The sequence below is a fragment of the Salmo trutta genome, chromosome 38 (assembly GCF_901001165.1).
Source record: "Salmo trutta chromosome 38, fSalTru1.1, whole genome shotgun sequence".
NCBI lineage: Eukaryota > Metazoa > Chordata > Actinopteri > Salmoniformes > Salmonidae > Salmo > Salmo trutta.
This window is the reverse complement of record NC_042994.1, coordinates 19,520,645-19,544,715: the sequence shown is the minus strand read 5'-3', so window position 1 is coordinate 19,544,715 and position 24,071 is coordinate 19,520,645. Positions and strand designations below refer to the sequence as shown.

At 42.9% G+C, this 24,071-nt stretch overlaps 1 protein-coding gene across 1 annotated transcript in view; it reads left to right on the top strand.

Moving 5' to 3' along the window:
* LOC115178292 (apoptosis-stimulating of p53 protein 2) overlaps positions 1–24,071 on the top strand; it is a 37,018-nt gene that overhangs the window by 6,713 nt on the left and 6,234 nt on the right. Inside the window, exons 2-13 of the mRNA XM_029739405.1 lie at positions 10,299–10,446; positions 11,024–11,137; positions 13,837–13,913; positions 14,020–14,121; positions 15,036–15,204; positions 15,731–15,912; positions 17,338–17,502; positions 18,107–18,320; positions 18,508–18,633; positions 19,027–19,133; positions 19,545–19,899; positions 20,127–20,863. Coding sequence (XP_029595265.1) covers positions 10,299–10,446; positions 11,024–11,137; positions 13,837–13,913; positions 14,020–14,121; positions 15,036–15,204; positions 15,731–15,912; positions 17,338–17,502; positions 18,107–18,320; positions 18,508–18,633; positions 19,027–19,133; positions 19,545–19,899; positions 20,127–20,863 — 2,496 coding nt within the window. The remainder of the gene's footprint in view (positions 1–10,298; positions 10,447–11,023; positions 11,138–13,836; positions 13,914–14,019; positions 14,122–15,035; positions 15,205–15,730; positions 15,913–17,337; positions 17,503–18,106; positions 18,321–18,507; positions 18,634–19,026; positions 19,134–19,544; positions 19,900–20,126; positions 20,864–24,071) is intronic.

The window sequence follows — 24,071 nt, the reverse complement described above, 5'->3', positions numbered from 1 at the left end:
TCATGGTATATCGACAATTCACTCAACCTGTTTTATTAACCAAATGTAATGGTCAGTCCTATAACAACTTGTGTGTATCATTTCATCTTGTTCTCCTTCCATGTCTACTTTTGAGCGCTCTAGCATTTTTATCACCACAGCACAACAATTCACCAACAATGAATGTCACAAAAAAGGTTATTTGGATTTCCTCAAGGCTTCTCATGATATATACTTACTTATATACTTTTTTGTAGGGGGTGGGGTGAATTTGCAGGCACAAGAAGGGCTTTGTCAGTAATTAGATTTTGGATGAAGACCACAATCCACGATTAATTTAGTCTATCCCTATCAACAGTGATTTAGTCATGGTTACATGATGAAATACAGAACCTTTTAGTTGAAATTTGTTAAGGGAAGGTCGTATAGAGTCTCTAGTCCGAGTCATCATGGTCAAATGCCCATCTCACCTAATAACAGAGGAACAATTTGCAATTACAGCAAACATTTCCGAAGATATCATAGCACTTAGCTCCTCGCCTTATCCTCCACCAAATAAGAATCCCTATTGCTAATGAGGTTTGTTCTCAGTCACACTAATGCTCCATTAATGAGAAGCTTAGCCTAACCGATCTCATTAGATGCCCCACACTGTGAAACTTTATTAATTGTTTTTTACCACAGACTAGACCTCACAGGCCAATGTCTGATCAGAGGAGGGTTAAGTTGCCCCAGACAATCACCATGGGTCAGTTTTGCATTTTTTTTTTGATTGGGGGAGGGGAAGCTGATCCTAGATGTGTACTTAGGGGAAACTTTACCCCGGAGCTGTCTGATCTGTCTGAATACAAGGGCAGTGTTGTGTTATTAGGGCTGCACCCACATGCAAAATCAAAGTGCTCTGCCTTTCCCCTGCTGTGTGAATCAGGGGAATTGTATTCAATCAAGCCACCTGCCATAAGTGTTTTATATAGAATCTATCCATAGAATAAGAATGTATTGTTTTCAACTATATCATGGCTTTGTTTATACAACTACTGCCTGCACACATCTTATTCTGAAAACTGGAATGATCTGTATGTGGTGGATACCTGGAATACAATGTAGCCTATAGTATTCATTTCTACTTCTGGTTCTCCAAGATATACAGTGGGGTCCAAAATGATTGACACCCTTGATAAAGATTAGCAATAATGACTGTAAAAAATAAAGAATTCAAATACTGAGCTATTTTGTATGCTAAAAAATGGGACATTTGGGAAATTATATACTAATACAATTCATTAGAGAAAGCGATATGTTATCTTTTCTCAAAGGTAGGGGTCAAGATTATTGACACCCCTAAAGATTGTTATAAATAAAATAGTAAAACGTTTAGTATTTGGTTCCATATTCCTATCACGCAATGACTACATCAAGCTCGTGACTACAAACATGTTTGATGCGTTTGCAGTTCGTTATGGTTGTGTTTCAGATATAAGTTTGTGCCCAATAGAACTGAATGATAAATAATGTATTGTCACTTTTATTATAAATAAGAATAGAATATGTTTCTAAACACTTCTGCATTAATGTGGATTCTACCATGATTATGGATAATCCTGAATAATGAGTGAGAAAATTTAAAGGGTCATTACCAATAACAGGGGAGGATACTACCATGTGTTGGCAGCATGATCTTTGGTCCTCTAACTTTCTCATCATTATTCACGATTCATTCAGGATTGTTCGTAACCATGGTAGCAGCCACACTAATGTAGAAGTGTTTAGAAACATATTCTATTCTTATTTACAATAATTTGATTTGCCAGTTTTTCTGTGAGATGTTAACCCACTCTTCCACCAAGGAACCTGCAAGTTCCCGGACATTTCTGCCCTAGCCCACACCCTCCGATCCAACAGGTCCCAGATGTGCTCAATGCGATTGAGATCCAGGCTCTTCGCTGGCCATGGCAGAACACTGACATTCCTGTCTTGCAGGAAATCACACACAGAACGAGTAGTATGGCTGGTGGCATTGTCATGCCAGGATGAGCCTGCAGGAAGGGTACCATATGAGGGAGGAGGATGTCTTCCCTGTAACGCACAGTGTTGAAATTGCCTGCAATGACAACAATCTCAGTCCGATGATGCTGTGATGCTCCGCCCCAGACCATGACGGACCCTCCACCTCCAAATCGATCCCGCTCCAGAGTACAGGCCTCGGTGTAACGCTCATTCCTTCGATGATAAACGCGAATCCGACCATCACCCCTGGTGAGACAAAACCGCGACTCGTCAGTGAAAATCACTTTTTGCCAGTCCTGTCTGGTCCAGCGACGGTGGGTTTGTGCCCATAGGCGACGTTGTTGCCGGTGATGTCTGGTGAGGACCTGCCTTACAACAGGCCTACAAGTCCTCAGTCCAGCCTCTCTCAGCCTATTGCGGACAGTCTGAACACTGATGGAGGGATTGTGTGTTCCTGGTGTAACTCAGGCAGTTGTTGCCATCCTGTACCTGTCCCACAAGTGTGATGTTCGGATGTAATGATCCTGTGCAGGTGTTGTTATACATGGTCTGCCACTGTGAGGATGATCAGCTGTCAGTCCTGTCTCCCTGTAGCGCTGTCTTAGGCGTCTCACAGTACGGACATTGCAATTTATTGCCCTGGCCACATCTGCAGTCCTCATGCCTCCTTGCAGCATGCCTAAGGCACGTTCACGCAGATGAGCAGGGACCCTGGGCATCTTTCTTTTGCTGTTTTTCAGAGTCAGTAGAAAGGCCTCTGTAATGTCCTAAGTTTTCATAACTGTAACCTTAATTGCCTACCATCTATAAGCTGTTTGTGTCTTAACAACCGTTCCACAGGTGCATGTTCATTAATTGTTTATGGTTCATTGAACAAGCTTTGGGAAACAGTGTTTAAACCCTTTACAATGAAGATCTGTGAAGTTATTTGGATTTTTACAAATTATCTTTGAAAGACAGGGTCCTGAAAAAGGGACGTTTCTTTTTTTGCTGAGTTTACGTCCAACAACTTTGATGTAGTCATATCTTGCTAGGAATATGGGACCAAATACTAGACTTCTGACTACTTTATTTATAAGAATCTTTAGGGGTGTCAATCATTTTAACCCCCACCTTTTTAGAGATTTTTTTTATATTACTTGTTAATAAACAAAATCTCTTTCTCTAAGCAAATGTATAAAATTCTATAGTTTCACAAATTATTTTGTTGCATACAATATAACTCAGTATTTGAATTATTTTAGACAGTCATTATTGCTCATCTTTATCAAGGGTGTTAATAATTTCGGATCCCACTTGTACATACAGTACGAGATCAATGGAACGTCGACCGTGGGGGATAGCACAAGGACATAGTCATTGGAGCCCATTCAACAACAAAAAAAGCCACATTTCCATATGGACTGACTATTCTCTGAGGGGAAAATAAGAGTTCCCCTATTCTGTTAAAGGCTTAGTCATCCACTGCAAGTGTGTATCCAAAATGGTAACCTTTTCCCTACATAGTGCACTACTTTTGACTATATCCCTATGGGTCCTGGTCAAAAGTATTACACAACATAGGGAAAAGGGTGCAATTTGGGACGCAGGCCAAGAGCCAGCAATGATAGCTCACCTATACATTTGTGTATGGAAATACAAGTGTGCTACTTTGCATGTAATTTGATGTTCGGTCGATTTGTATTCGACAAGTCTTACAAAAGCACAACAGATCTCTTTACATGCCATGCATTCAGTGAGTGGTGCCAAGCAAACAGGGACATGCCAAGGAATTAGCAAAAGCCCCCAATGTCTGCGTCCCCTTTGAAAAAACAAACAAAAAAGAACTAGAAAATGGAAAACCTAATTATTTCAAAATTGTAGTTGTAAATAAAGCTCATTCTGTTTGGGCATTTTTATTGCATTTTCAGTCCTTTTTAGATATCAACTGTCAAATGAGCCTTAACAAGTAGTGTCCAGTTAATCTCTGATTGTCCTAGATGGCCTTAAGGCTCACTCAGCTCTCCCAATGTGCCTACTGCTTCCCATAGGGCAAGGGCTATGTGATAAAATGAAGGCCCAGTGCAGTGAAATAGAAAGTGACAGCCTACTTCTCTTCACTTTATCAACCTCTGACACCACCCCCCACTTCTGTATTGGTTCAAGCATGGGCTTCCTTCAGACGTGTATTTAGTCCAACATTTTCCTATTACCACTCAATAAATTAATACATTAGTATAAGTGTGGTTTGGTTGATGAACAGCGTTAGTTTAAATACATTTGCTGTTGAGAAGTGTGCTGTATACAGAGAAACAAGCTGCGGTGTGTGTGTGTGTGTGTATATATATCATTCATACATACATACATACATACATACATACATACATACATACATACATACATACATACATACATACATACATACATACATACATACATACATACATACATACATAGTTGAAGTCGGAAGTTTACATACACTTAGGTTGGAGTCATTAAAACTCGTTTTTCAACCACTCCACAAATGTCTTGTTAACAAACTATAGTTTTGGCAAGTCGGTTAGGACATCTACTTTTTGCATGACACAATTTTTCCAACAATTGTTTACAGACAGATTATTTCACTTATAATTCACTGTATCACAATTCCAGTGGGTCAGAAGTTTACATACACTAAGTTGACTGTGCCTTTAAACAGCTTGGACAGTTCCAGAAAATGTCATAGATTTAGAAGCTTCTGATAGGCTAATTGACATCATTTGAGTCAATTGGAGGTGTACCTGTGGATGTATTTCAAGGCCTACCTTCAAACGCAGTGCCTCTTTGCTTGGTATCATTGGAAAATGAAATCAGCCAAGACCTCAGAAAATAAATTGTAGACCTCCACAAGTCTGGTTCATCCTTGGGAGCAATTTCCAAATCCCTGAAGGTACCACGTTCATCTGTACAAACAATAGTACGGAAGTATAAACACCATGGGACCACGCAGCCGTCATACCGCTCAGGAAAGAGACGCGTCCCATCTCCTAGAGATGAACGTACTTTGGTGCGAAAAGTGCAAATCAATCCCAGAATAACAGCAAAGGACCTTGTGAAGATGCTTGAGGAAACTAATACAAAAGTATCTTTACCCACAGTAAAATGAGTCCTATATCGACATAACCTGAAAGGCCGCTCAGCAAGGCAGAAGCCACTGCTCCAAAACCGCCATAAAAAAGCCAGACTACGATTTGGAACTGCACATGGGGACAAAGATCGTACGTTTTGGAGAAATGTCCTCTGGTCTGATGAAACAAAAATAGAACTGTTTGGTCATAATGACCATCGTTATGTTTGGAGGAAAAAGGGGGAGGCTTGCAAGCTGAAGAACACCATTCCCACCGTGAAGCACGGGGTTGGCAGCATCATATTGTGGGGGTGCTTTGCTGCAGGAGGGAGTGGTGCACTTCACAAAATAAATGGTATCATGAGAAAGGACAACTGTGGATATATTGAAGCAACATCTCAAAACATCAGTCAGGAAGTTAAAGCTTGGTCGCAAATGGGTATTCCAAATGGACAATGACCCCAAGCATACTTCCAAAGTTGTGGCAAAATGGCTTAAGGACAACAAAGTCAAGGTATTGGAGTGGCCATCACAAAGCCCTGACCTCAATCCCATAGAAAACTTGTGGGCAGAACAACACATCACACTTTTTTTTTTTTTTTTTACTTGAGAAATACTGCACCAAACACCTTAGATGTAAAATTGCGAAACTATAACATCCTCGGCAGAAACGTACACATTTTATTTATTGAGTTAAATTAGATTTATTCTGGGGATTTTGAGGATGTGAAATGGGGGGATAACATTAACCAAATGTGGAATCGGTCAGAAAATACACCTCCAAGATTGAAATCCTGTGTTTCTAATGAGCAACAGAAAAACACACGTGCCAATCGGCGTGTTCAGCGGCTCTTTAAAGACCCTTCAGAGAAACTGGAAAAGTCAGCTGTGCAGAGAGGTACTGTAGTCTCACTTAGGCTAAGTGTCACTTGATCATTGAATAAATATAAAATACAATGCAATGGTGAAATGTCAGAGTTTAGCTTTACCCCTGGAATTGTATGCAAAATAGGTTAAACATTTATTAATTCTCTCCTAAAACTATTATAGAGAGGAATGCATTTAAAGTGTTGTAGGTAGACTTAGGAAAATTACATTGTCATGCAAAGTGGGGTGACTTCCTCAATCAACAACAACAAACTGAGAATTGGCCTCTATTTTCCACTCCCCAATGTGGGCATGTCTCAAGGGAGGCTGAAAGTTGGGAAATAGTCTTTTTGCAGATATTAATGATCTTGTTTTCTGCATACAGGAAGTTGCCTGGCTTTGCATGATGACGTCATATGGCGGAGTCTACCTTTTAAGAGGGCACATGGCCATGATGTTATCCTAACTCTAATTGCCAGTCTTGTTTCTTGTACTCCTAGTGTGACTAGGACAGAAAGGCAGTCAGTCATATCGCCAGCTGTAGTCCGATCCAATGCCCAAATTGAGAGCATATTTTAAATGAGGACAAAAAAGTCTTTTTTATTTTTTTTAACTTTAGTGCACAGCTGCTTCAAACCGGATACTTGAATTGATGCGTGGAGTATCAGCTGGCAAGCTTGTGCCTCGGTTTCACAAATGTCGATCAGTCGGCATTGCGAATGGTTTAGCATTGTTACGTGTCTCTCAGCCACTTCTATGAAATGCCAGATGTTTGTGGCGGATGTGGAAGGCTTTATTATTTTATACTGTTGCCTCGACATAATTATGTTTCTTTCCATAATCCACCTGTACTTGACATCATAGATTTATCATGAATGGGTTCAGGGTTGAAAACCTTCCACAAATTTCAGGAAATTGGTAGACAGCTCAGTCTGACAAAGAATTTGAAAACCACTCCGATTGATAGCTTAGTAAATTCTAAATATCCTGATTTTATACGGATTATCTCCAAATTATAACTGGTTTTAGGCAGATGTTTTCTGAATGGTAGCTTCTGTAGGTTGTTAGTAGGAATTAAGTGCTGCAGCAGTGGCAGAGTCTACAGGATAGCTTCCATCTTACTCTCAGGATATGTCCCAAATGGTATTTTGGTGCCATTTGGGACGCATTTTCAGTCTAAAGCCCATCTGTTATCTCAGTGGTATAGCCCTTTCAGGCCCCATGCCAGACCACCTCTACGAAGCAACAAGTCAATGATTGCTTTTTGCATCCTCTATACCTTTGGGCAGTGGAGCGTGCTTGGCTTGGCCTGCTATTTATGGTGCGAAGAAATTGCTGACTTGCACTTGGCTCTATAACCCTTTATTGTCCCCCATATACAGTTGTCACAGTGCCTGGCTGCAGCGTTTGCGCATTTGAAATGAAACCATTGACCTATGTAGAATCTATTGAAAGGTCAAATTCACAGAGGAATTTGACCACTTTCAAGGACCAGTGTGTTTTCATTTTCAGAGATTGGGGCTTGGCTCGATTTGGAATTTGAGACCCAGTTTTCTCTTTGAGAACGTTTTCAGAACTGCATTCGCCCCTTCATAATTCCAGAAGGGGTTCTGGAGTAGGTCCCAGACTGTCCCCATTCTGTCTTTGGGCTGGCTCACTCCAGATGTCGAAGCAACACCGTTATTATTTGTGGAATTCCCTATAGTAATTTCTATGACATGAAAGCTACGAGTCTATTTTTGAGAAATTAAGGCATATATACGTTTCAACCGTTTTCCATCCTCAAAATTAGGAATAAGCAAAGGCTTTGATTTATTGTCAAACAGATGGAAAAGGGGTCTTACAAAACATCTACCAGAAAGTCTTAAAAGGTATTAGAAATGCATCAAAATACAATCATCTTGAATTAGACCCCTGCCAACTAATATCACCACAGAAATATAAACGCAACAGGCAACAATTTCAACGATTTTCTGAGTTACAGTTCATAAAAAGAAATCAGTCAATTTAAATTAATTTGTTAGGCCCTAATCTATGGATTTCACATGACTGGGCAGGGGCACAGCCATGGGAGGGCATAGGCCCACCCACTGGGGAGCCAGGCCCAGCCAATCAGAATGAGTTTTTCCCCACAAAAGGACTTTATTACAGACAGAAATGCTGTCCGGGTGGCTGGCCTCAGATGATCCCACAGGTGAAGAAGCCAGATGTGGAGGTCCTGGGCTGGTGTGGTTACATGTGGTCTGTGGTTGTGAGGACAGTTGGACGTTCTGCCAAATTCTCTAAAACGACATTGGAGGCGGTTTATGATAGACAAATGAACATTACATTCTCTGGCCACAGCTCTGGTGGACATTCCTGCAGTCAGCATGCCAATTACACGCTACCCCAAAATTGAGACATCTATGGCATTGTGTTGTGTGACAAAACTGCACATTTAAGTGGCCTTTTATTGTACCCGGCACAAGGTGCACCTGTGTAATGATTATGCTGTTTAATCAGCTTCTTGATATGCCACACCTGTCAGGTGGATGGATTATTTTGGCAAAGGAGAAATGCTCACTAACAGGGATGTAAACAAATTTGTGCACAAAATCTGAGAATTGTTTTTTTTTTTTTGAGTATGGAACATTTCTGGGATCTTTTATTTCTGCTCATGAAACATGGGACCAACACTTTACATGTTGTATTTATTTTTGTTCAGTATAGTTTAGATTTAACCTTTTCTGCCTTATGTATGTTTAAGAAACATTGCCATGTGCCTTTTTAAAATTCAGTTACCAAAAACCCACATATCTTTAAGATATTTTCAAATTTCTAGGATTAAGAAATCCTAGACCCCGGGGCTTAGTTTTTTTTATATAGGCCTCGTCAGTTAATTAGTGTTTTTATAGATATCAATTTTGTTTTCATGAATTATTAAGTGTTTAAAACTAAATTCTGTCACCAAATCGGTAACAGAATTTCAAAAACATTGTTAACGGAATGTCTGCAATTGAATTTGCTACAATGGTAAATCATAGTAGTCACAAACAACAGTTGTGTCGCCTGCTACTGTTCTCCCTTTCGCTGGCATACTATTATGTTCAGCTGATACATTTTTTTCCTTTCTGTCATCTGGATGTCAAAGCAAGAGTGTGAAAAGTCTGGACAACCTCTCTTCTCCCTATTCTCTATCTCTAATGTCACCTCTCCTGGCTTTTACTGACACCTACCCATGAGCCCCCTCTCTTTCAATGTTTTATTTGGTCAGTCCGCCCTGGCCTTGATTTCAACGTCCACAGACGTCATTTCTTGGTCCGGACCAGTCTTGATTTCAGCTTCCACAGACATCTGGACCGGCCCAAACATAGACGTCCACGATTAGTTCAGATTTGGTCCGGACGCCTATGTTTCACAAGTTTGGACAACGCAGTACAGTAAATTCAGCATAGTACAGTAAATAAAAGTAGAATATAGTACAGTAGAGTAAGGTACATTACACTTGTGTACTGTGTTATACTGTACTGAACTATACTTACTGTTCTGTGCTATACTACATGGCTCTACTGTGCTGTACTTTGATGTCCAGACTTGTGAAAAATAGACGTCTATGATTGGTTCAGATTTGGTCTTGTTTGGTGGTGGAGCTCATTAAAAAATAATAGCCAGTGTGTAGAATAATACATGATATTGCACCTTTGTGTATGGATTTAGTATTTATGCATTTCTGTGTAGCATAGATCAAGGACCCATGATGAAATTCTGTTACCGGGTGTAAATTTACTTCACTTAATGTATACAGTTCAATAACCAAAATATATATTTTTTTACTCAGTGTCATGTCATAGCTGACATCCCATTCTTTCTGCAGACATCTTTGAATCTTAATTTGGAGCAGATTTTTGTGACCACGTTTTCCAAGTGTTTGGAAAATGTGGTCACAAGCTGAGGGAGATTTAACTGAAATTCTGTTACCAAACTTTGCATCTGCACAGTTCTTTCAGTAAATTGTTAAAAGTAGTCCTTGTGCATAGAGTTGTGTGGTTTGTTAAACTTTTAAATCAATGGTTTTCGTTTGGCATACATCTTAAGTTAAGAAATGTCAGTCTCAGCGCAATTCCATTATCGTGGAATTGCCCCTATTAGAAAAAAGACCACATTGACAAATGACTCCCCTTTAAGATTTTTGGACCCAAAATAGACATTGACCATCTGTTTGTTTCAAATAGAACAGGGACCTAATGTGCTACTTATTCTGTTCTCACTAAAAACCCATTGCAGTGGGGGTTTCTGAATTGGCTCAGTCTTTGTCTGGGGTTGGACCCCATTGTTCTCTAACACTGTTCTAATGGTCTATTTTCCACTGTCTGTGTCTTAGATGTTCCTCACCGTGTACCTCAGCAACAATGACCAGCATTTCACAGAGGTGCCCGTTACCCCGGAAACCCTGTGTTGTGATGTGGTGGAGCTGTGCAAGGAGCCGGGGGAGGGAGAATGCTACCTAGCTGAAATGTGGCGAGGCTCCGGTGAGTTTCAGAACGTTTCTGACTCAGTCTTCTCCATTTTATGCCTTTTAAGCTTGTCGTGAAGTGACAACTACTTAAGGATCAAGTTTATTGGACAGTAAAAAGAGACAGTAAAGTAGGAGAGGTGCTAGAAGGGCATGGGCCAGATTCAAACCCATGCCAACACCGTAGTCATGTGTGAGGCTGTGGTATCACTGCTAGACCAGCCAGGACACTTCCTGGATAACTTTTAATGTCAGTGTTTACTCTAGGTTCATGTTATGCAGGGCTGCACTCATCAAAGTGTTGAACTGAATGAAACCAATCGAAGGCCAGAGTTTTCAGTGGTGGTTAGGAGGAACCCCAAAAAATCTCATTCAATATCAACTTTGGCCCAGTTCCATTTCACTCCCTAGCCCCTACAACTTCGGTGTTCACTAATCTTAAAGGTGGCTAAATAGGTGAAAGCAGTATCACTATCCCGTCAGATGTGAATACCTGAAGGGTAAAGGTTGGGGGTAAGAGGCAAGGGACCAAAATGGAACCGGGCCTTGGACTCAAGAACCGCTTACTCGGGCATCTTTCTTTGTCACACCAGAGCGCGCCATTGGTGACGGAGAGCGAATGCTGGACGTGCTCCAGCGTTGGGGACAGCAGAGGGGGGAGGTGCGCTTCCTCCTGCGCCATGACCGGGCACCCTGCAGAGAGTCAGGTGAGAGCCACAAACACACATTTATCGATGCCCATCCCCCACTAGTACCCTGGATGGTAAATAGTGTGGTAACTGAATGTGTCAAGCCTGAAAAATGGGAAAGCCTGGGTAGGCAGGTGTGTTTACTGGCCGTTATGTGTGTGGTGTACACAATGTTCTATTCCATTAAAGTTGAGCTAAAGTCAATATAGCCAGCCACTATTCTAACTGGCAGACACACTTCCTAGTCCCCATTGTTGAGATGATGAATTTCAATACAATTGTGACCATATTAGAGTTGTTACATGGTCACAATTGGATTTGACTTTTTTTTCCCAAATCAATTAAATCATTTTGCTTTGTATATGGATTAGAATAACTGTCACGTGAAGTAAAAACTCAAAATAATAAAGACAATGAGTGATAAGATTGTATATCTTCATGTTATTTGGTGATGCATGCGGTTTTGACCATGGCACAGCGCCAAGCATTCTAAACATCGCTGAGATAATTAAAATCGCCATGATGTTTTGCGGCTGCTGGGAACATAGTTATTTCACAGGGTACACTCTAATTTTCTGTCTTGCCTGCATTCTCTCAGGCCCAAAGGTAACCCAGGATTTTTCTGACTGTGGCTGCGTCCCAAATGGCCAATGGGCCCTGGTCACTGTGTAGTACACAATAAGGAATAGGATGCCATTAATGATGCAGCCTGTGTGTGGTGGTATGAAATGCCACGGGCACTGTCACCCGATGTGCCACATGGCCCACACATACTAAGGCTTATGTAAATGCCTGGCAGAAAGATTGTTTAGCCATCCTTAATGCTGCTTTTGCATTTTCTTCTATATTTTGTATATTTTATATGAACTTGCCATAAACCAGTGGCACTATTGTCATAGCATCCGTTGTGGTTGTAATAACACAATCCAGTTTTTGAACACACCCCCATATGATGTACAATATTTAACACTTTAACACACTTTAAAGGTGCTACACATTGGATTTGGATTTTATTTTTGCATTGTAATTTCAGAAAATGTACAAAGTATATCTGCAGTAATAGTGTAATGATAGTGTTTCACAGTATTTCTTACTGCCAGTGTTGTGACTGGCTGTGATATTCGCCTATTGATTTCTGTTGTCTGTTGTCAAAATGGGAAAGCTGAACTGATTTTTGTGGCTGTGTTTAGGGGACATCAGGTCAAGTGGCCAATGTCGAAATTGCGCTGTCATTTCCTAGGTGCTAAAATTCTACACTTTTCACTCAATTTCAGTTTATGTGAGAAAGCAAACACTGAATAGTGTAGGGAATCATTGTAACATCTAAATCGCTGTGAAATATATTTCCAATAACAAAAAATATAGTTTTTACTGCTGTTTTGAAGCTGGTGGACCAAAACCGAAAGGAAAAGGTTCAAGCGCTAGTCTCCGCCATGTTGCGGGGGAAGGGGGATATTTGTTTTGGATGCAGCCTAGTCCTGTTGCAATTCACCTAGCTTCCACATGTGTAAGCACCTTTAAACAACTTCACCTTGTAGTCTTAGGTACTGTAGCATGCTAACCGTTAACCGCCCTCTCAGCTGGGGTGTATTCATTACGGAAACCGTTTACCGTTTAAGAACCAAACGGAAGCAAACAGAGCAAAACATGTCTATGTTGGACAAATTCAGGTAGGTCCCTCTCCGTTTTTGTTCCATTTGCTTCCGTTTAAGAAACGTTTTGCAACAGAATCGGTGTAATGAATACGCCCATGTTAATGTTTAAAGTGAGCCGATAGGAAACAGTACACTACTTTCATTGCTGTGATTTTAGTTTTGTGCTTGTAATTTCTTCTGCGAATATCCGCATTGCGTTTTCATGAGACGGTTAGCCAAGGACATGTTCTTTTCAATGGTATCACTATGTGATGCCCCCGCATAACTTAGTCCTTTATGCAACTTAAAAACAACAGAAAACCATGTCTTTCTTAACCCAAGGCTCTCTGGTCATTTGAGAACCTTGTGTAGTTCCATGTGTTTGGGTTTCTAGTTGCTTGGAACGGCCCCCTACGCAGGACAAAGCCATATTACGCAACAGAACAGTGCAAGGGATATCACAGCACAAAGGCTTTATTATTTGTTCTTGGGACACGATTCTAGTCAATTACAACCAGTCTGGCTTGGCTCCCTGTTTAGCTTGTGCCGTTATTACCATATAAGGTGTAGAATTTGGGTTGTATAACTAATAAGCCTGAGTTGTGACCCCCAAAGAGCTTATTAAAGGGATCAGCCTTTTTGGGTTACCCATATAAGGAGTTCGCAAAACGGCATTGCATAACTGTCAGACTGGCAGGGAAGAGCAACTCTGTGGAAGAGGCCTGGTTCTTTGGCTGCTCCACCAGTTATTACATAATGAGCAGTTCTACAACTCATGCTTGTCCTTTTCATCCCGTGTTCTCAGAGTATGACCCCTATTAATGGTGCAGTGCTCGGGTCTTGTCGGTTTTCCCGGTCCCGTTTGTTCCAACTTTGGTCATAAACAGACTGTAATACACAAACAAATTGGAGCCCCCTTTTAACAAAGATGCCTCCGAATGTGGAATTTTCCCCAAATGGCAATTAACTTCTTACCTCTTTTTATACTTCCCATGATCAGTTGTGAAGCAAATGCATGTCCCTCTCCAACAGTTAGATATAAACACACACACTCACAAGACCGCTGTATTTTATCTTGTATAGGCGGATCAAGGGTTTCCGATCACTCCGCTAAAAGGAACATGGTCAAGGTCCCTGTGGACCGATGCATGGAGAATGGGGTGAGTGCAAAAACGGTACTACAGTAAAATGAAGGAAGATAGAAGCCGATGGGTAAATGGTATGGTGTGACACATTCTTTGTCATTATTGACCCCCCCCCCCCCAGGTGGCACCACCTTGCATGGACATCACCCTCTCGGAGCTGCAGGAGTTGGCGTCACGGCAACAGCAGCAGATCAATTCGCAGCAGCAGCTCCTGGCCTCAAAGGTAGGGCAAGACATTGGCCATGTTGGAGAGCATGATACGTTGTGGGTAAATTGTGACTGACCGACTTGGCTATAAATTATAATCAGTAGTTATTTATGATGCAAGGGGATTTGTACATCAGTGCAGTCGATATCAAACAAGCCCATTGACTCATTTGGCAGAGACATCTAATTCTTCACCTTGTCTCATGCCTAGGCCAGCGTGAGGCAGATGGACCTGTATGGCAGGGCTCTAGATGAGACGATGTCAAATAAAAAAAGTTATTTTTTTCCCTTTCTTATTAGCTTGACATAGGCTTCCAGTTGAATAGGCTTGCTCTAGAGTCTGGTTCCTGTCAAGGTTTCTTCCTAGACAGTTCTCCTTCGCACTGTCTCCTCTGCCTTCTCTTTATTAAACTTTAAAGAAAAAGACTTGTCTTTATTAATAAAGACATGGGAAGGGCTGTGTGTTCTCCTACACTGAGTTAGAAGGTTACAAAGGCTACAATAAAGGATGCTAACCTCTCACCATTACCAGTAACAGGGAAGGTTAGCATTTTACATTTTAGTCATTAAGCTGATGCTCTTATCCAGAGAGGAGGGAATCATCTTTGGGCTTCTTACTTTCTCACTCATCATGCTTCATTTATGATTAATTCATAATCATGGCAACATCCATGTGAATATAGAAGTGTTCAGAAACACCTCCAAAATGACAATACATTATTCCGTATTTAGTTACTATTGGGCAAGACATGATACAAAAGACACCCAAAACAAACTGCAAATGCTGAGTTTGTATAGTCACAAACTTGATGTAGTCATTGTGTGCCAGGGATATGGGACCAAATACTACTACTTTGACTACTGTTAATACACCATGTGAGTATTATTAAAAACTCTAATCTGAAAATGTTTTCTCGTTTGGTCGGCTAGGAGCAACATCTGCGCTACCTGAAGGTGCAGGAGAAGCAGCAGCAGGCGTCGGAGCATGAGAGACTACGGCAGCTTCGTGAGAACGCTGAGAACCAGGAGACCAAGCTGCGGCGGGTGCGGGCCCTCAAGGGTCAAGTGGAGCAGAAACGCCTCAGCAACAGCAAACTGGGTCAGTGCCAAGGGGAGAGCGAGGAGTCAAGACACTCGATGAAGAGGGGTTTGGGGAAGGAGCTGAGTAGGGCTTTCTGGGTGACATGTTTTTTTCCTACTTGACACACTTGACATATCTTTTAGCTGATTGGCTTAGTCCTACAGTGTACAACCAGCTAACTACTTTTGGTTCAAAAGAAGATTCCAGGTTTAGGTATCCAGAATATGATTTTGTCCAGCTATCTGTGTGTTCTGAGAATGTACACCTGACGGTTATGGGAACCTGAAGGTGCAATGTTAGCTAAAACATTTCTGAAATGTTTTTATTTTTTTATCTACCATACCAGACGTTCACAGAACATGTTTAGGTTTAAGATAAAATATTGACGTTAACGGAACATTCGATTTTGGTTTGACCCGACACATCATTAGCATTCTCTAAATGTTACTTTTCAAATTTGACTAATGTGCGTGTCTGTCTGTGTCGGTCTCTGTCTGTGCTTGCGTGTGTTTGTTGATTTGTGTGTGTGGGCCTGGCTGAATAGTGGAGGAGATAGAGCAGATGAACGGGCTGTTTCAGAGTAAGCAGTGCGAGCTCCTGGTGGCCGTCTCGAGAGTGGAGGAGCTGAGCAGGCAGCTGGAGACCTTGAAAAGCGTCAAGATGGAGCCCTCTCATGACGGCCCGAGCTCCGCCTGCGAGCTGGAGCGTCTTTACAAGGAGCTGCAGGTAAGAGAAGATCAGATTTGTCTGCTTCCACAGAAGTTTCTTTTTGCGGCATTTACAGGTAGAATCTGCAAAATAACATCATAACCACAGCACTGATGTTGGGTGATTAGGCCTGGTTCACAGTCGGCATTCCAATTCCCAAAGGTGTTCGATAGAGTTGAGGTCATGGCTCTGTGCAGGCCAGTCAATTTCTTCCACACTGATCTCGACAAACCATTTCTGCGTTCATCCACCTCTGGCCTGCTGGCCCCCCTACCTCTGCGGAAGCACAGTTCCCGCTCAGCCCAGTCAAAACTGTTCGCTGCTCTGGCACCCCAATGGTGGAACAAGCTCCCTCACGACGCCAGGACAGCGGAGTCAATCACCACCTTCCGTAGACACCTGAAACCCCACCTCTTTAAGGAATACCTGGGATAGGATATAGTAATCCTTCTACCCCCCCCCCCCCCCCCCAAAAAAAAAATATATATATAGATGTACTATTGTAAAGTGGTTGTTCTACTGGATATCATAAGGTGAATCCACCAATTTGTAAGTCGCTCTGGATAAGAGCGTCTGCTAAATGACGTAAATGTATGGTCCTCGCATTGTGCATGGGGGCATAGTCATGCTGAAACAGGAAAGGGCCTTCTCCAAACTGTTGCTACAAAGTTGGAAGCACAGAATTGTCTAGATTGTCATTGTCTGCTGTAGCATTAAGATTTCCCTTCACTGAAACTAAGGGGCCTAGCCCAAATCATGAAAAAGAGCCCCCGACCATTATTCCTCCTCCAACAAACTTTACAGTTAGCACTATGCATTCAGGCAGGTATCGTTCTCATGGCATCTGCCAAACCCAGATTCGTTGGTTGGACTGCCAGATGGTGAAACGTGATTCATCACTCCAGAGAACGCGTTTCCAGTGCTCCAGATACCAGTGGTGGCAAGCTTTACACCACTCTAGCCGACACTTGGCATTGCGCATGGTGATCTTAAGCTTGTGTGCAGCTGCTCGGCAATGGAAACCCATTTCATGAAGCTTCCAACGAACAGTTCTTGTGCTGACGTTGCTTCTAGAGGCAGTTTGGAACTCGGTAGTGAGTGTTGCAACCAAGGACAGACGATTTTTATGCATGGCTGTGTGCACAATTTTATGCACCTGTCAGCAACCGGTGTGGCCTAAATAGCCGAATCCACTAATTTGAAGGGGTGTCCATATACTTTTGTCTGTATATATAGTGTATACCCCAGAACAAAAGTGCTGGCTCTGACGTTTTCTTTTCAGCACGGTTCCAGCAACTATGGTGGATATGTAACCAGGCAAACTCAGTAGAGATTGGTTTGGCTCGGCTCGGCTTAGTTTGGCTCAGTAGTGGGAAAATCGCTATACACACATAAAGCTGACTCTAGCTCTTTCTGCCTTCTCCCTTCTCCCCCTGATTTAAGCTGAGGAATAAGCTGAACCAGGACCAGAGTGCCAAGCTGCAACAGCAGCGTGAGAGCCTGAGCAAGCGTAACCTGGAGGTGGCCACCATGGACAAGCGAGTGGCCGAACTCCGCGAACGCCTGTGGAAGAAGAAGGCAGCGCTACAGCAGAAGGCGAACTTGCCCGTGAGTCAAGTCGAGGTTCAAAAGCTTTATTGTTCCCTTAGGGCAGTGTTCATCAGCTCCACATTTATTGGAACTAAGCTTAGGAATGGGGCCAGGGAAATGTATCACCACTCCAATTCATAGACGGAGCTATGGATGCAAGACCTCAGTTCATGAGATAAATGTGATGTGTGCAGGAGTAATCTTTTACTCCTGCATCCCTACATCAGGGATGGGAAACTTTGATGGGAGTGAGGGCCACAGAAAATCAGAACTTATCACGAGGGTCCACAGAGGCTCAAGGGTCTGAGTACCCACATCCATACTTTTGGGGGCACGAAGTGACATTTTGTTGCCCCCCCCCTCACCATGCAAGTAAAACATTTTAGCAGCCCCCTCTTGACAGCGGAGACAGCAGTAAGTTGAGCCCCCGACTGAGTTCCTAAAAACATTATTATTCTATTTTTATTTTTATGGAAATTGATCCGCGGGCTGCCAGTTGCCCATCCCTGGCCTACAAAAGGGTGACATAACATATTATAAAGGCTCATACATGGTAATAACAACTAATAAAGCATCATACCTGCTAACTTTAGATAATGTGTTACCCAAACATTCTCTCCAGGTCCCCACAAAGAGCCAGGCCCTGCAGCCATGTGGCCCTTCCAGGGTGGCGGCCGTGGGCCCTTACATCCTGTCCTCCACTGCGGCCCCAGGGCCTCCGGTGCCCAGCCGACAGGAGCTGCTGATCAAGCCTGCCTACCCCGACGGCACCACCACCTTACCCATGCCAGACTCCTCCATCAAGGCCCCTCCTAGACCGCTTAAACCCTACTCAGGTAAAAATGTTGTTTCGTTATGGATGATTTTACTTTGTGTGTGTGTGTGTTCAATTGTGATTGTATGTGTGCGCTTGTGGCTGTGTTAGTGTGCATGTGTGTAACTGTGTAGTAGTAGATTGTGTATTTCTGCCTTTGCAATTCAAGTGCTCTTTCCATGTGTTAACACTTCTCCTATCTCTGACAGGTTTTCAGTCATCCAAGACGTCTAAGTTGTCTGACTGGTCCAGCTCCAGTGCAGAGTCCAGCGGCAGTCATCATGGCATGTCCTCTACTCTGCCTCGCATGTCCAGCCTCTCCTCACAGGGCTCAGGTAACCATCTTCCTTCGACTTGGCTAGGAAACAGGGTTGGGGTCAGTTCCACTACATGAATTAATATATCCTAATAGAAATTTGCGCAATTTTGAATTAATGAAGGGAATTCTTGCTAAGGCCATATTATTTCATTAATTTAGAAATTAATGTAGTATAGTGTTTTATTAAACTGATGCTATTCAAAATAAAGACTGGCTCCAGGTTACAGTGATTGGGATGTGTATATGGTTCTGACCATCTTGATTATGTTCGGTGGACGTTCTTATGTGGATGTCATATGGTTTGGATAATGTTCTAATAATGTTATGATTTGGATGTCATATGGTTTTAATAATGTAAATGTCATATGGTTCAGATAATGTTCTCATGTGGTTTCCTTTGTGGTTGCAGGAGATGCCGAGACCCAAAAGGGGCGTCACATTTCTGTGTTTGACACCCCGCCTCCCGTCCACTCACAGAACAATCAGAGCAGTGAGGACCTCTTGAGGGATACCCAGGTACTGCACTGATTTTCATACATTATACTTAAAAGATGCTCCCTTGCTATGTTCCTCCCTACCCGACTTCCATTCTTCCTAGAAATGATCACAGACCCACAGAGAATGTGGTCAGAGATATAGATTATTCTGCTTTCCATTTTTTAGCTTTTTCCATAAATGCCCGATTAGTCAATGAAGCAGCTTCAATGTATTTTTGATATACAGGGTTGTATTGTTTTTTTGGGGTTGGAGCGTGGTACTTGCAACACCATTTGTAGGCTTGATTTCATGGCCCACATACTTGATACTGGATATGTGTTTGAACAGTTGCATTGGATAAAACCATCTGTTAACTGACATTGTTGCAGTTATATTATTGCATTTAATTTTAATCATACTATGTATGTTACGGTCTTCTTGACTCGATAGGCGGGTGGTAAGGCTCTCGGCAAGGTGCCACCTCCTATCCCTACCAAGCCCCCGACCTTCGGCAAACCGCCCTACAGCACGGGCACCTTCCCGGGCAAGGCAAAACCGTCCGCCTCCCTCCATCTGTGTGCACCTCCGCCCATCCCCATCCACAGCCACACCCTGCCTCTGCCCCCCAAGCAGGAGGCTCCTCTGGCGGCCACGGTGCGCCCCTTCACCCCGGATCCTCCAGAGTCCACAGCGGCAGTGCCTGTCCTCCAGAAGCCACAGACGGTGGCGGCCTCCTCCATCTACTCCATGTACACCCAACAGCCCAGGACAGGCGGGGGCACTCTGACACGCACGCAGCCCAGAGGTGAGAGAAGGAGCCATGGGCTACTGTAGTGTCTTGGCTACTCATGTGACTCCTGGATCTTTACTATGCTACTAAACTGAGTAATTTGTTAAAATCATTCTGCATTTTCTGTTATTGTTTTGGAAAATACCTGCCTTAAATTTCCCTACTTAACAGCCTTACACTCTTTTAAAAGATGTAATGGTGATTGTGTTAGCATGCTAGATTAACCATTCACTCTCTGACAGTGTATGGAAAGCCAGTCATCTCAGGCAGTGGGGGGCAGCAGTCGCTCCTCCAGGACTCCACCTATTCGGGGGCCGGCGATTTCGAGGTGGACCAGGGGGGTCCCGGCCTGGCGTCTCCGGCCCCTGAGAGCCAGTGGGGCCAGGAGACGGAGCGGGCCCCTCGTCCCCTCAGCCCCACCAAGCTCCTCCCCTTCATCTCGCACCCTCACCGGCACCCCAGCGACGCTGACCTGGAAGCCCTGCGTCGCCGGCTGCACCATGCCCCGCGACCCCTCAAGAAGCGCAGCTCCATCACAGAGCCTGAGGGCCCCGCGGGGCCCAACATCCAGAAGCTTCTCTATCAGAAGACCACACTGGCCGCCATGGAGACTGTTGAGGCGTCCCCCTACGAGGGTGAAGGTGGAGGAACATGGAAGGAGGGGGCCAGTGCCGGTGGAGCCTCAGACTGCACTGGTACGTCCCAAGTTTTCACCTCTGCAGCATCCCTTGCTGAGACCGAGGAAGACGCACAGGTGTCCCCCCGCTCGCCCATCCCAGAGCTCTCTTCCTCCTCCAGCCACACCATGCCCCCGTCGCTGGAGCCCTGCCACCCGCCTCCCCATCAGCCAGAAGCCTACTTGGAGGAGTACCCGCCCTACCCGCCCCCTCCATACCCCAGCGCGGGGGAGCAGGACCTGGGGGAGGACACCCTCAACATGAAGGCACCGGAGGTCACGGGACAGGTCACTCTGCCACCGGTATGTAGCCACACCAAATACCCCATACTAGCATACAACATAGTATGAGGTCATGTTTTAGCCAAACATACTAAAAGGTGTGCTGGTATGGATATTGGGGTACATGGATGGTGAGATATTTGGTATTGGGAAGCCATTTTGATTAATGTATTGTTTGTGTGACATACAGTCAGAAGTTTACATACACCTTAGCCAAATACATTTAAACTCAGTTTTTCACAATTCCTGACATTTAATCCTAGTAAAAATTCTCTCTTAGGTCAGTTAGGATCACCACTTTATTTTAAGAATGTGAAATGTCAGAATAATATTAGAGAATGATTTATTTCAGCTTTTATGTCTTTCATCACATTCCCAGTGGTCAGAAGTTTACATACACTCAATTATTATTTGGTAGCATTGCCTTTAAATTGTTTAATAACTTGGGTCAAACGTTTCGGGTAGCCTCCCACAAGCTTTCCACAATCAATTGGGTGAATTTTGACCCATCTCTCCTGACAGAGCTGGTGTAACTGAGTCAGGTTTGTAGGCCTCCTTGCTCGCACATGCTTTTTCAGTTCTGCCCACATTCTCTATAGGATTGAGCTCAGGGCTTTGTGATGGCCACTCCAATACCTTGACATTGTTGTCCTTAAGCCATTTTGCCACAACTTTGGAAATATGCTTGGGGTCATTGTCCATTTGGAAGACCCATTTGCGACCAAGCTTTAACTTCCTGACTGATGTCTTTTCGTCCCGTGTGGCTCAGTTGGTAGAGCATGGTGTTTGCAACGCCAGGGTTGTGGGTTCGATTCCCACGGGGGAAAACATTTATGAAATGTATGCATTCACTACTGTAAGTCACTCTGGATAAGAGCGTCTGCTAAATGACTAAAATGTAAAATGTTGATGTTGCTTCAATATATCCACAAAATTTTCTTTCCTCATGAGGCCATCTATTTTGTGAAGTGCACCAGTCCCTCCTGCAGCAAAGCACCCCCACAACATGATGCTGCCACCCCCGTGCTTCACGGTTGGGATGGTGTTCTTCAGCCGGCAAGCCTCCCCCTTTTTCCTCCAAACATAATGATGGTCATTATGGCCAAACAGTTCTATTTTTGTTTCATCAGACCAGATGAAATTTCTCCAAAAAGTACAATCTTTGTCCCCATGTGTGGTTGCAAAATGGCTTTTTTATGGCGGTTTTGGAGCAGTGGCTTCTTCCTTGCTGAGCGGCCTTTCAGGTTATGTTGATATAGGACTCGTTTTACTGTGGATATTGATACTTTTGTACCTGTTTTCTCCATTATCTTCACAAGATCCTTTGCTGTTGTTCTGGGATTGATTTGCACTTTTTGCACCAAAGTACGTTCATCTCTAGGAGACAGAACGTATCTTCTTCCTGAGCGGTATGACGGCTGCATGGTCCCATGGTGTTTATACTTGCGTACTATTGTTTGTACAGATGAACGTGGTACCTTCAAGCGTTTGGAAATTGCTCCCAAGGATGAACCAGACAACAATTGTTTTTCTGAGGTCTTGGCTGATTTCTTTTGATTGTCCCATGATGTCAAGCAAAGAGGCACTGAGTTTGAAGGTAGGCCTTGAAATACATCCACAGGTACACCTCCAATTGACTCAAATGATGTCAATTAGCCTATCAGAAGCTTGTAAATCCATGACATTTTCTGGAATTGTCCAAGCTGTTTAAAGGCACAGTCAATTTAGTGTATGTGAACTTCTGACCCACTGGAATTGTGATACAGTGAATTATAATTGAAATAATCTGTCTGTAAACAATTGTTGGAAAAATTACTTGTGTCATGCACAAAGTAGATGTCCTAACCGACTTGCCAAAACTATATAGTTTGTTAACAAGAAATTTGTGGAGTGGTTGAAAACGAGTTTTAATGACTCCAAGCTAAGTGTATGTAAACTTCCGACTTCAACTGTATACAACATATACGCCCACCTGAGGATCTGTCTTTTTCAGCCATCTGTGTTTGAAGGGTGTAAAATCCACTTGTCAGTATGGCTGTTGCGGTGACCATGTTAACTCCATACCGGCAGTCATGAGTCATGACCGCAGTAAAATTCCATGTAACCATTGAGTCACGGTAATCTCCTTTTATACACTGGACATGCGTTGGTAGTACCCAACTCACCTTGTACTCAGCGCTCTATTGTTCCTCTAGTCTAACCACTCTGACATAAATGCAATCAAATCACATCAACCACTTATCAGAACAGTATCATGCTTTTAAAACTCACCGCACTGTGATTGATCAATTTGAAGAAAGAAGTTCAACAGCAGGTTGAAACTGAGTGTAAAACATGGTCGCTGTGGATGTTGTTTCAAAGCCTAACATAACGAAATGGACAGCGCTTTCTGAGGTGATGATTCTTTCAAAACCCCAATACGCATATTAGTTCTTATGTATACGCATAGGCCTGTATATGAAATGCGTGTTCTTATAAGCCCAGACTTTTCTATATGCAATCCAGTGTGAAAGCAGGGTTTTGATGGTTGCCACTAAAGAGGATACTGCTACTATATTTATTTTCAGCTGCTCATATTAAGCACATGCTCCACTATAAATCTGGAGTAGCCTACCAGTCCGCCATGGCAGGAAAGCGGCCTCCATTCACTATTCGAGTGCAATGTTTTTTGCCCCTGTTCCTGGCCATTTGATAAGGGGCCATTCATTCTAAATCGATACTAATTTTACATAAGGTAAAATATATTTTGATTTGTTTAACACTTTTTTTGGTTACTACATGATTCCATATGTGTTATTTCATTGTTTTGATGACTTCACTATTATTCTACAATGTAGAAAATAGTCAAAATAAAGAAACCCTGGAATGAGTAGGTGTGTCCAAACCTTTGACTGGTACTGTATTAGTCAAGACGAGATTAAATTGATCATAGTCTGATGGGTGAAAATATGATCGCTTGATGAGAGGACAGCATGTGCAGTCTGAGGCAAGGAACAGAGGGCAAGCTTTATTTGCCACTTTCTTAAATCATCAATAGCCTATAGTCGCATCATGCAGCCCATATATGTTTTGATTTGAGACATTCTAAGGTTTATATCATTCACAATAAAAGTTATCAAATAGCGCTAAATCTAGTGTATAGGACCTGTTTCAAATGATCACTTTTACGCTCAACATAGCCACTTCATATGTGCACTTGCTCCGGAATAGGAAAAATATCCTTGGTTTT